Below are 13,725 nucleotides of genomic sequence, written 5' to 3' on the forward strand. Positions count from 1 at the left end.
CTAGACACTAGCTAACACCCTGCTTAGTGGTGCTTCTGTAGCAAAATCCTTCACTCTTTTTTTTTTTTTTAATCCTTCACTCTTAAATACGTTTATTTGCCTGCTTACCTGAATGACTTTGAAAACTGTTACCAATATAAACCACTCACTTACTGTATACTAATCTTATGTTCCTTTTACCTTCCAAAGAACATACAACATGAGAAAGTGGCAGGCAGCTCTACAAGGATTTTATAAAATTTGAGCTCATTAGCAAACTATACAATAATAATAGCACTGTTTTATAGTTTTACAATTTTTTCTATTTTTAAAATGCTTTCTTTTTTGAAGATTTTATTTATTGGGGTGCCTGGATGGCTCAGGTGGTTAAGAATCTGCCTTTGGCTAGAGTCAGGATCCACCCACCACCACCACCCCCGTCCTTGGATGGAGCTCTGAGTTAGGTTCCTTGCTCAGCAGGGAGTCTGCTTCTCCCTCTGACACTCCTTCCACTTGTGCTCTCTCACTCTTTCTCAAATAAATAAATAAAATCTTTAAAAATTTTTGAGAAAGAACAAGCACGAGTGAGGTGGGGAGGGGCAAAGGGAGAGGGGAGAAGCAGACTCCCCACTGAGCAGGGAGCCTGATCTGGGACTCAATCCCAGGACCCAGGGATCACGACCTGAGCCAAAGGCAGACACTTAACTGACTGAGCCACCCAGGCGCCCAAAAGTGCTTCCATATACATTACTTCATTCTGCAGTCATGAGGTAAGCTTTATAGGTACTATTCTCAGATTAGAAAACTAACTCAGAGACATTGTCATTTTGCCTAGGTCACAAGGCTATTATGCAAAAGAGCCAGGACCAAATTCTAGACAGAGACTCTGCATTCATAGTTCTTTCCACTATTTATCACTACCTGTATTTTTAAAAAATGTTCTGATATATAATAAGAATTATCTTTATAAATAACATTTCACTTTTTCCTTTCAACCATTACTTTAGCTATATACTTAATTATAAAGGAAGGAGAAAGTAGGACCTAACTATATTAAAATGACAGCAAAATTCAACTTCATTCAGAATTTCTACATAAAAACCAATGATCCAAAGAAGATTACAAATAAATATTTTTCTTACTAAATCAAAAATGGCAAAAATCCATAGCAATTAAGTTATTCATCTTTAACAAAAATTTTAATCACATTGTATCTGGTTAATAGCCCAGAAAACAAAGATAACACACAGAAATAAGCTGTAAAAAGCATGCACGGAAAGGACATGCTTTCATTTAGAACAGCATGCTTCAATTAAATTTGCAGGCAATCTAAGGAGAATATAAAACTGATGTAACAGAACTTACCTACTTTGCAATTAAATTAAATACACATTTATAGACAGTCTACTCTCCTTTTTTGGTCAGAACAAGCCAACAACAGCAAGTAGCCAGAAATTACAATTAATATAAAAGAACAATTCAAGAGGAAATGGATTTGCTAGACTCATTATGTACTCAGTCTTAGCTTTGAGAAATGAGTGATTATTTGCAATGAGGTCGGCAAGACAGGAAATTGAGTTAAAATTTATCAATCTTTTAAATGGCTTTTCTAGGTACTTTTTTTTTTTAAAGGGGGAAATTCTCTCTAGTATTTTATACCTCTTTATAATGACATTTATTTCTATTGTTGACCATGAATCTTCAGAGCTCACAGAAATAAAATGAATTTTCAGAATAGCTGGATTCACTAGTCCAAATTATCCTATTTCTCATATTAAGAGGAAAGTCAGAGAGTATAAATAATGAAAAGCCAAATAAGAGATCCAAGAAGAAATTAACTTAGAAGGCGACCAACTGTGTAGCTTATTCTTACCTTGGTTGTTTTTTTCACGGGTTGACATTTTTGCTGGTTGAGACAAAAATGACATATCTTACAATAAAAACTGAGCATTTTCTTAAATGACTATAATAAATGCACTTCTCTTTGATTATTATGAATAAAGTACACTGTACGGAAATAAGCCAATATTCTTAACAATTAGCAAAAATTAAACTGATGTAGAAAAAGAAGATAAATATTTTTTCAAAAGAATTTTTAACTTACCTTGGTTGATGATGACATCTTTATGCCTACAAAAAAATTTCAAAGACATTTATAATTTTACTTGGCTTATCATAAGAATCACCTAATCATTTCTTTAGGCTTATCTAAAGAAATTATAAAAGCTTCAGTGTCTAAGCCATACCCAAGATAAATCTTTAGAAGTGAAATTCAGACATTAGTATTTTTAAAAGTTTGTCACTGGTCTCAACTATTAATATATACTGTTTAATAAAACAGTAATTATTCCATAAGACTGTCTAAGCAGTGAAAGTATAGAAAGAACCTACAAAAAAAAATAATCAAAACTTATGATTAGCATAATTTATTTTTTGAGTGGAGAATATTATCACAGGAGGATAGCTTTCTTTCTTTTTTGAACACTTAAATACACTTAGAAGAAAAAAATTATAACAGATTTTTAAAAATGATTTGAAATAGGTACATAATTGTACATGCAAGCATTAGAGTCACAGAATTACTAATTTTCAGATATAACTGAGAAAGTGTAGTACTTACTTGTCTGCATTTTTTATAACTTTTGATATTAATTTTGATGTTGAAACCGCTCTCAATAATTTATTACGACTCTCATCTGAATTTTCCCATGAATTATGCGATTTTTCAGCTGTTGGTGTTCGTTTTATGCTGAAAGAAACATATTAATTTCTTAGAGAAAAATTCTATGAGTAGCAAGGACATGTAATTGACAGCTTAAATAGAACATAAAAGCAGCAATTAACATTTCCTTTAAGCTAATCCAGAAAAGAGAAGGAAGGATTAGTTGAAAGGTTCCACCTGGATGAGTGAAGGAGTTAAACAAGGCAATGACCAAGTCTGTTTATAATTTTCACTATTAGAAGATTCACTAGAACAAATATTACTTGATTAAAAAGTAAATCTGTACTTTTTGTTAAGAGAAAATTCATGCTTAAATTTCTGAGTAAAATATTTCACATAATTTGTGAAACTACATGAGTCTGTGGGAAAAAAACGTATTTTTTCATAGTCATTACAAAGCTGTTTTCATCTTTTATATTCCTGTGTAATCAAATGACACTTTCTAAGTAAAACATAGGATTAAAGGTAAAACTCCTATGACATTCTTTAAAGACAATTTTTACCCAGGATCAGAAATAAACATGACTTACTTAACATAAGAATGTTATATTATATCAACACTTATTCCATATATTTATGAATGAAATTATTTAGAAATGATTTTTAGGCTGCGTTGCTAACTATCCTACCACTCATCCAGTCTCCAATACTTCTTGCAACAGTATATCCAAAGAGCAATTTAGAATGGCAAAGCACATTTCCAGGAGACCTTTAAGAAGCTGAAAAAAAGATCTGGGACAAGGATACCAAGTCAAATCAGAACCTTAAAGAGACTGATTATAAAAAAAGCCACCTTTAACCACACACAACCCAAAGTTATATAACATTAATAAAATATATCCAAGAAAAACTCCACATGAGGCCAGACAAAAAAATTACAAACCATTTAGATAGCATAAGAATCTGCATGAGACACAGGCGAAGCATTTTTTAAAAGTTAAAACATGCATCAATCAAATGAAGAGTGTTCTGTTTTCCCAAATTTCTATTCAGGATTTGAGGCAGAATATTAAATTGATCAAATAAAAATATATTATAAGTCTTTGAGGAATGGTTATCATTTATTTTACTAAATCCTAGCTAGTTCTGGGAATGGTTTAATATATTCCTAAGATTTCCAAGCGGAAGTATGATGAGTAAGAGTTATCTATACCTAATCATAAAGATTGAATTCCCATTTTTAAAGTAGGCAAATTTCCTTAAGTTGGTCTAAAAATTTGATTACAAGGCAGGTAATAGCACTGAACTCCCAGCATGCAGGTTTAGATTCCCAATTTAGGTTCACACACATTGTTAGAATGTTTCTCCCTTCTCCCCCTCTCATAACTTTAAAATATTAATTATTACAGACACAGAGAGAAGCCCTCAAGCAAGCCTTTAGCATAGAAAAGACCAGGTGAAATGGATTTCTCTACTCAAGCAAGAACTTATCCTCCCAAAACCCAAAACTGAAACTGAGATGCAGTCACAATGAAGAGCCATTTGCGGAGAAGGGCCCTTGCAAGTTTAAGGTTGTAATGATGCCAAAATATGAGGATAATTACATATGGTACTTTTCTGTGCATGTTATAAATTTATGCACAGTTTATATAGATTTTTGTAATTGTACTATAAAAATATTGTTTGGTTATTAAGGCCTTCCTTTTATCAAATTGTTTGTAACTTAGGTTTTCTCTTTTCCAGTTTCAACTGAGAAATTTTGACCTTAAATCTTCTTTCTCCAAAGTGCTAAAATAAAGATTTTACAACAAAGAAGATTGGGGGTGAGGGGCCACAGGCTTTTCTCTTGGAATCCATGGATAGCTAACTTTTCTCAAGTTGCAGAATTTTAGGTATCATTACAACCATTCCCTAGCTCTGTACTCAGGGACAGTTAAAACCTTTTGGTGGGAGTAGAATTCTTGCTTTCTTGAGTTTGTCTGTGTATTTGGAGAGGCTGTGAAGAGGGCTGGGGAGAAGGTGATGCTCGAATTTGTGGACTTTGATCATTAGAATGAGATTCCTCTTTTTTTTCCCTCTGTCCTTGTGGTTTTTCTTTCTTTTTTTCTGTACCACTGTAAAATAAAGTATAACATGGAACAACACATATTTTAACAAACAAAAGATATTTCAAACGATGGAAAAAGTGATTACTATAGATTTCAAAATCCTAAATCATATAGCTAATACAATTTACACTGCTTTCAATTAATGATAATATTTCTTTGAAAATTCTGGAAGCTATTAAAATCTTCAGGGAAGAATTTGTATGAATTCTAAGGCAATATATCACCTATGAAGATTGCCCTTTGGGACCAAAATAGCCCAATGCATTTTGCCATCTTGGCAGATTTGGGGGAACAATGGCATCTCTCTTAACTGACCTCAACTTACCCAAATCAGAGCATCAGCAACACTTCCCTTTACACATAAAACTCAAGTAGATTATCCTGATTCCCATTTCTTCTATGTTTTTCTCCTCTTGCTGGTTGAGTTTTAAATCTATCAGGAATTATAGGTATCCCCCCACTGATACAGAACCTGCTTATGCCACTTGTATTATTTTAATTACATAAATTAAATACAAAGAAAACAGACAAAATATACATAGAAAAGAAAAACTAATTTCCATGAAAACTAAGTTGAGTGCTCTGGAAAGACCCCTAAAATAAAGTTACTTAAAAAAAAAAAATTAAAAAAATTGCCATTAAATTTTATATAGGTGAGACAGTTATAAAAAGTTGAGGAAAATAATCATAAAAGATGGTTTTTTTTGCAAAGCGAGAGTTTTACATTTCTTACTGTCTTAAAATTGAAACTAACAATTACAAAAAATAACATGGGTATATTTTATGCAAGACAGTCAAAAAATCTAATCAACACACACAATTAAACAGAGAGTGAGAAGCTTGGCCTTTCATAAAAATAATAAAAACAAAACAAAACAAAAAAACCTGATAAATCTATGTGAATATATTTAGAGTTAAACTAAGATATTTATATATAAATTCTTAGGATTCTGCACTTTTGATTCTTAATTAATGAAGCCCTTGCATTCTTAATCATTGGATAAAAGTCCTTTTATGGCACATTTTGGGCAATATTACAAACCAGGTAGAACCAAAATCTGAATTCCATGGTTGAAAAGGCAGAAAACCATGAACTGTCTTCAATTCTTAAAGTTACAATTTGACTATGAGATGCATGATCTACAAGGAAGTGTGTTCAAGAACATTTTAAACAAATATACATAGTAAATACAATTTATTACAGAGTAATAGTTAAAATAAAAATTTTTAATCAATTTAAGAGGGACACCTGGGTGGCTCAGTGGTTGAGTGTCTGCCTTCAACTCAGAGCATGATCCTAGGATTCAGGATCAAGTCCCACATCAGGCTCCTTGTAAGGGAGTCTGCTTCTCCCTCTGCCTATGTCTCTGCCTCTCTCTCTGTGTTTCTCATAAATAAATAAATAAAATCTTAAAAAAAAAAAACAATTAATTTAAGAGTGCATGCATGTGGGGGGGAGGGGGCAGAGGGAAAGAATTTCAAGCACACTCCCTGCTGAGCTGGAGCCCCACAAGAGGCTCAATCCAACATCCCATGAGATCATGACCTGAGTTGAAACCAAGAGTCAAGTGCTTAATCCACTGAGCCACCCAAGTGGCCCTAAAATATAATCTTTAAAATGACATTTAATCTGATTCAGTTCTGATACTTTGGACTTCAGAGTAGCCCCCACTTTTCTATTTATTGTTCAGTTCTTTAAAATATGTGCTGAGAAATACAGTTCTACCTCAGAAATATCAGGCTAACTTTGAAATTCAAAACTGAGTTAGAAAAAAAAAAAAAAACTGAGTTAGAAATTCTTTCTTGTTGGTCCTTGTATGATCCTGAATGTACAGACCACCAATCTTGGGGGGTGGGGGGAGGGGGGCCAGTAAAACCTAAAAGAGAATTTCCTCCTGGGTATTTAAAAGCAAAATACAGGGATGTCTGGGTGGCTCAGCAGTTGAGTGTGTGCTTTTGGCTCAAGGAATGATCCCAAGGTACAGGGATAGAGTCCCACATCGGGCTCCCTACAGGGAGCCTGCTTCTCTGTCTCTCTGTGTATGTCTCTCATGAGTAAATAAACAAAATCTTAAAAAAAAAAAAAAAAAAAGCAAAATATAGAGCCTCTGTATCATGAAGTAACAAAGTCAGCTGGTATTTTTTTTTTTTTTTTAAGACTTTATTTAGGGATCCCTGGGTGGCGCAGTGGTTTAGCGCCTGCCTTTGGCCCAGGGCGTGATCCTGGAGACCCGGGATCGAATCCCACGTCGGGCTCCCGGTGCATGGAGCCTGCTTCTCCCTCTGCCTATGTCTCTGCCTCTCTCTCTCTCTCTCTCTCTCTGTGACTATCATAAATAAATAAAAAACTTAAAAAAAAAAAAACTTAAAAAAATTAAAAAAAAAAAGATTTTATTTATTTATTCATGAGAGACAGAGAGAGAGAGAGAGAGAGGCAGAGACACAGACAGAGGAGAAGCAGGCTCCATGCAGGGAGCCTGATGTGGGACTCAATCCCGGGTCTCCAGGATCACGCTCTGGGCCGAAGACAGGTGCCAAACCACTGAGCCACCCAGGGATCCCCAAGTCAGCTGGTCTTAAGATTACTTACTATTGTGCACAATACTGATCACTGTACAGGACTATAGTTACATAAGAAAATGGGCTGAATCCAAACTATTACTAAATACAAGGAAGTTTATTAAAAACGTTAAAAAAATATTCCACAATGCATTTGTTTTCTTATAATTTGTCCTTTTCTCCTAACGTGAAGCATAGGCAATACATTTTGGCATGTTCTGGAGAACAAAGTCTGAATTCTACCTATAATGGCAAAGCCTTCAAAGACTGAATTCTAGGAGGAGATTTTATTTTTATTTTTTTTAGTTTTTATTTATTTATTTTTTTAAGGAGGAGATTTTAAAAGGTCTAATGATCAAGACACCTGGCCGTTCAGTCAGTGTAGATACAACTCTGGACGTCAGAGTTGTTAAGTTCAAGGCCCATGTTGGGTGTAGAGATAACTTGAAAAAAAAAAAAAAAAAAAGGCCTAAAGATGTTGTCATTTCTTCACTATTCCTGTAGCCAAATGTCTGGTTAACATTTATAAATCCAGGGGATCCCTGGGTGGCTCAGCGGTTTAGCACCTGCCTTTGGTCCAGGGCATGATCCTAGAGTCCCGGGATCGAGTCCCGCATCAGGCTCCTGCATGGAGCCTGCTTCTCTCTCTGCCTCTCTCTGTGTCTCTCATGAATAAATAAATAAAATCTTTTAAAAAAATTTATAAATCCACACTAATGAATAATTCAGTCACTGGCATTAGTTTATTAAGGCAACCATTTTCTATCAGTACATTTTAAATACTTTTCCATTACACTAGATTTTTCCTCAGTTATTCTTTGAAGAAAACAGTTGTAAGATTATGTAGTTGATCTCTTATGGTCTCTCCAAACTCTATAAGGGATAATTTGCTAAGAATTACACAGAAGTGGAAAAAGTCTGTAAGCAATTTTACCTAAACAACAGATTATTGATGAAAAGAACATATAGAATGTAAATCTGTAGTTTATTGAAACTTTTTTTCTGCAGTATTTCTACAGCTCACCTACCTGCCATCCTCTAACACACACACACCACAGTACTATAATATTTAAATTATGCCTTAATTTTATAGTCATGGTTAAAGAATAAAAGTTATGTGTTCAGCTTCCTCCTAATATATATACTGAAGATTCTATTTTTCCTTTAAAAACTGCTGAATCAAAGGCACTGCTCGCTATAGAAAATTTGCTTATGTAATTAAATATAATAATGCTTATCTGGCCAACAAATGCTTGTTAAAAAGAAACAAAAAATCAGGAAATGAAAATTCTTTCTTTAGTTAGAACGAAAGGCTTCCTCACGCAACTCCATAGATACCATGAATGTAAACCAGGTGATTATAGGCTGGGTGTCTATATTCAAAGCTAAAAGATTCAAAGGACATACTTTAATTCCAAGAGCTCTATTTCATATTTTTTTAAAAAATAGAATGGATTATTACTTTCAGACAATTTTGCAATGTTAGCTTTCCTTTCCCTTATAAATGGGTACCTTTTAGCAGCAGATGAAAGAGTTTCTTTTCTTGCAATTGCGACAGAGCTGGTGTGGCTTGGCTTTCTGTTTGCACCACTCCCGTTGGTTATACAGGACATAGAAATAGCTTCTCGAAGGCCTGGCTGGCCTAAAAGTGGTTAAGAAAAAATTTTACATCAAACTTCAAAACACTCTTCAAAGATTGGTAGTTTAAAAAATTAAGACCATCACAGTTTAGAACTAAGTAAGCAAACTGCCTGTTCTCTGGTATGCAGCATACAATATTGTTGTCTCTAAACTTAATCTCATCAAAACAGACCTATAAAAAGGACATGCTAAATTACTACACTGCAGCTAGACTTACTTTCTAGCTAAATGGTTTGCCCTCTACATAGAGCAGCTTCAAAACATATGATTCAAAGTAAATCACAAATCTCTACATCACTGATTTTCAGAAATCACTCAGGTTCTACTGAAATCAAATTATTTAGATATCCTAGAACCATAAATGTTAAATCTTACAATGTTATTCCATATAAATAAAGCATAAAGGTATAAAGCAACCTCTGCTTTCTTAATTTACATAGTAGAAGGATTGGAATAATTATGTGATAGGTTATGTTGGTGTGGTTAGGAAGATTCAAAGTTATAAGATAAAACAGGTTTATCTAATAAGGGGCCAGTTCATTTAAAAATTTGAGAATAGAGGGATCCCTAGGTGGCGCAGCGGTTTGGCGCCTGCCTCTGGCCCAGGGCGTGATCCTGGAGACCCGGGATCGAATCCCACATCGGGCTCCCAGTGCATGGAGCCTGCTTCTCCCTCTGCCTGTGCCTCTGCCTCACTCTCTCTCTCTCTCTCTGTGACTATCATAAATAAATAAAATTTTTTTAAAAAATTGAGAATAGAAAATAGATTTAAATTTCTGGACTCTGTTTTTTCACATACACACAAAATCTAATTTGGCCAGTATGATGTTTGTTTGCTTGCTTCTCTTCTTAAAAGTACAGAGAGTAAAAACCTTTTATGTATAGAGCCTAAAACATCTGGCACCCTGGACTGTTCCATATATGATGGTATGACACTGCATTTTTGACAAAAACAAGCTGCTAGGGGCCATTTGTATCATAATCATCTATAGTGTTTTCTTAATATAGAAATTCCTAGACCTGACCACAGACCAAATAATTCAGAAGGAAGATGGAGACCTATTGTATTCACTTTCTGAAATTTCTTAAGAAAATTTTCACTTATAATAATGTATAGCAACCTTCAAATTATGCTAACATCACTAGTCATCAGATCTGTTGCTAGTCTGCCAAACAGGTGACTTCTAATTGTACTGACAGCTTTTATTTTTATTATTGTGGTAAAGGGATCCCTGGGTGGCGCAGCGGTTTAGCGCCTGCCTTTGGCCCAGGGCGCGATCCTGGAGACCCGGGATCGAATCCCACATTGGGCTCCCAGTGCATGGAGCCTGCTTCTCCCTCTGCCTATGTCTCTGCCTCTCTCTCTCTGTGACTATCATACATAAATCAAAATTTAAAAAAATTTAAATAAATATTATTGTGGTAAAATACTTATAACAAAATTTAGCATTTTAAGCATTTAAAAAGGTGTAGTTCAATGGTATTTAGGATAGTCACAATGTTGTATAATCATATCTGATTACAGAACATTTTGATCACTCCAAACAGAAATCCTGTACTCGCTGAACAGTCACTCCTGATTCCCTCCCGCTTCCCCCCAGACCATGCCAACCATTAATTTGCATTATCTCTGTTTATCTGCCTATTCTGAATATTTCATATACATGGAATCATACAATATGTGCTCTTTTGTGTCTGGCTTATTTTACTTAGCACAGTGTTTTTGAGATTCAACCGTGAGGCAGCATGTATGCATACTTTATTACTTTTTATAGCTGAGTAATATTCCATTGTATGAATATACCACATCTTGTTTATCCATTTATCTGTTAAGGGACATCTGGATTGTTTCAATCTTTAGGCAATGTGAACTGTGCTGCCATAAACATCTACACGCAAGTTTTCATTCGAACATCTGTTTCAATTCTTTTGGGTATGTAATTAAGGAGAAGAACTGCTGGGTCACAAGGGTATTTTGTTTAACTTAATAAGGAACCATTAGCACAGCTGCTACACCATTTACAATCCCACCAGCAATGTATAAAGGATTCTTACTTTACCACATCCTTGCCAACACTTGTTATTTTCATTTTCTTAAAAAAAAAAAAAAAAAAAAAAAAAGATTTATTTATTTTAGGGAGGGGAGAGGCAGAGGGAAAAGGAGAGGAAGAGAATCTCAAGCACAGTCCCTATTGAGCATGACGTGGGGCTCAATCTCACTACTCTGAGATCACGACCTGAGTCAAAATTAAGAGTAAGATGCTTAATGACTGAGCCACCCAAGTGCCCCACATTTTTTTAAATGATAGCCATCTCAGTTATATACGTACTATTTCACTGTGGTTCTGATATGCATCATCCTAATGAGAATCTTACTGAGTTTGTTGGCCATTTGTATATTTTCTTTAGAGAATTATCCATTCAAGTCCTTTGCCCAGTTTTTAATAGGACACTATGATGTAAATTGTTCATAATGCTCTCTTACAATTCTTTTATTTCTAAAAGGTGCCCACTTTCATTTCTGATTTTTTTTCATTTATGATTTTAGCAATTAAAATCTTCCTTCTTTTTCATTCTGTCTAAAAGTTTGTCAGGTTTGTTGATCTTTTAAAAAACCAACTTTTAGGGCATCTGGGTCATGATCTCTACATCCTGAGATGGAGTCCCCTGTAGGGCTCCCTGCTCAGCAAGGAACCTGCTTCTCCCTCTCCCCACTACTTGTGCTTGTTCTCTCTCAAATAAATAAATAAAATAAAATAAAAAAGAAAAGAAAAACTATCTTTTGGTTGCATTGGTTCTGTTGTTTTTCTATTTTCTACTTTGTTTTTTTTAATCCATTTTTTTAAAGATTTTATTTATTTATTCATCAGAGAGAAAGAGAGAGAGAGAGAGGTAGAGACACAGGCAGAGGGAGAAGCAGGCTCTATGCAGGGAGCCTGATGTGGGACTCGATCCCGGGACTCCAGGATCAAGCCCTGGGCTGAAGGCAGGCACTAAACTGCTGAGCCACCCAGGGATCCCCTCTATTCTCTACTCGTTCATCTCTAATCTTTATCATTTCTTTCCCTTTGCTAGCAATGGGTTTAGTATTTGAGATCTTTTTTAACATAGGCATTTACAGATACAGATTTTCCTCTGGGCATTGCTTTTGCTACATCAACACCTGATTTTGAAATATAATTTTTTAAATTTTTTGTTACATACCAAAAAAAAAAACCCCTATTAACTACTACATACAAACAAACATATAGTCTGCAATCCACTTTCTATACCTTTCAAGGTCCCAAACCTCATCTCAAAAGGAGATCAATCACACCCACTGGGTATGGTGGTACTATAGCTGTATACCTATTACATTATAGCTCTTACATCAAAGACAAAAACCAAAAAAATTCAAGTGTTGTAAAAGATGTGAAGAAACTGGAACCCCTGTGTACTTCTGGTAGGAATGCACCTCAGCCTTCTGCAATCTGGCTATCATCTAACCACTTCACAGACATTTTTCTTGTCAAGATGGTGATCTCGGTTCTTTGTCACTAAATTCAATGGATACTTTCCAGTCTGTATCTTGCTCAACTTTCCATCAGCACTGAATACTGCTGATCATTCAGGCAAGAATGGTATTCAGGCAAGGGAAATAAATGTCCTTAAGTTCTTTTTCTTTTCTTTAAATATTTTTTATTTATTTATTCATGAGAGACAGAGAGAGAGGCAGAGAAACAGGCTCCCTGTGAGGAGCTGTAGGCAGCACTCAATTCCAGGACCCCAGGACTACAACCTGAGCCAAAGGCAGACGCTCAACCACTGAGCCACCCAGGTGTCCCTGTCCTTAGTTTCTAGAACAGTGCCTTTGCCTGAATTTCTTCTTAGCTCTCTGATCATTCCTTCTCATTCTTACTTGCTGGATCTTCTTTTCCTTCTTCCCCCATCCCAAAGATTTATTTATTTGAGGGAGAGAGCACACATGTGCATGCACAGGCATGCTCTAACAGGGAGAGGAGCAGGGGGAGAGGGAGAGAATCTATAAACTGACTCCCTGATGAAAGAAAATGTTTACAAAAGAGTAAAGGGCAGATACTGGCATCACAGAGTTCATAATCTTGCAAGAGAATCATACTGGCAATAAAAATATGTGGTAAGTACAGTAATAGTGATATGCACAGAATATCATAGAAGTACAATGACACATAATTCTATAAAGGTAACTAGGAACACAGAGCTCAAGGAAGATTTCCTAGAAGAAATGCAGAACAAAGTGTTAAGCCAGGTAAAATTTGATGATAGGATACTTAGATCTTATTCTAGTATGTGTAAAGAAACAGAATGTAATAGCAAAGTGGAGTGTGTATGTGTACATGGAAGGGAGGAGGTGGACAAAAAGCTCTTTGTAAGGTGAGAATGTGGAAGAAAAGGGAACAGAGTTCACATGGGAGAGGTAAAGAGACACTCAGATCTTGGAGACTTTATCTATAGAGGATAGAGACCACTAAAAGGTTTTGAGCGGGGGTAGGGTGGGGGGGGGTGTGGGGGTGTTACATTTACATTTTAGAGCAAACCCTCTAGTGGCTATGTGAAGAGCAGATTTCAGGGCAGTGGTCCAGGCATAAGATGATAGGGATCTGAAATAAGAGCCTGGTAGTAGGAATGCAGAAAGGAGTCAGTTTTAAGAAATGTTTAAGACTTAAAGAATACTGAGCTCAATTTGGGGAAATTTTACATTTATGAATTCTGAAGGACATACACACAAGCAGAACAATCTAGTATGTAGACAGACAA

At 35.3% G+C, this 13,725-nt stretch overlaps 1 protein-coding gene across 5 annotated transcripts in view; it reads right to left on the bottom strand.

The window, feature by feature from the left end:
- EML4 (EMAP like 4) overlaps positions 1 to 13,725 on the bottom strand; it is a 160,598-nt gene that overhangs the window by 70,338 nt on the left and 76,535 nt on the right. For 2 of the 5 annotated variants that reach the window (XM_072770391.1, XM_072770387.1), the window contains exons 3-7: positions 8,821 to 8,950; positions 4,582 to 4,755; positions 2,600 to 2,728; positions 2,084 to 2,109; positions 1,853 to 1,885 (exon numbers count right to left, since the gene is read on the bottom strand). In XM_072770391.1, the coding sequence (XP_072626492.1) occupies positions 1,853 to 1,885; positions 2,084 to 2,109; positions 2,600 to 2,728; positions 4,582 to 4,755; positions 8,821 to 8,950 (492 nt within the window). The remainder of the gene's footprint in view (positions 1 to 1,852; positions 1,886 to 2,083; positions 2,110 to 2,599; positions 2,729 to 4,581; positions 4,756 to 8,820; positions 8,951 to 13,725) is intronic. The other 3 variants (XM_072770389.1, XM_072770388.1, XM_072770390.1) reach the window with 3 other exon arrangements.

Source organism: Canis lupus, chromosome 12 (genome assembly GCF_048164855.1).
Source record: "Canis lupus baileyi chromosome 12, mCanLup2.hap1, whole genome shotgun sequence".
In the NCBI taxonomy this organism is placed as follows: domain Eukaryota; kingdom Metazoa; phylum Chordata; class Mammalia; order Carnivora; family Canidae; genus Canis; species Canis lupus.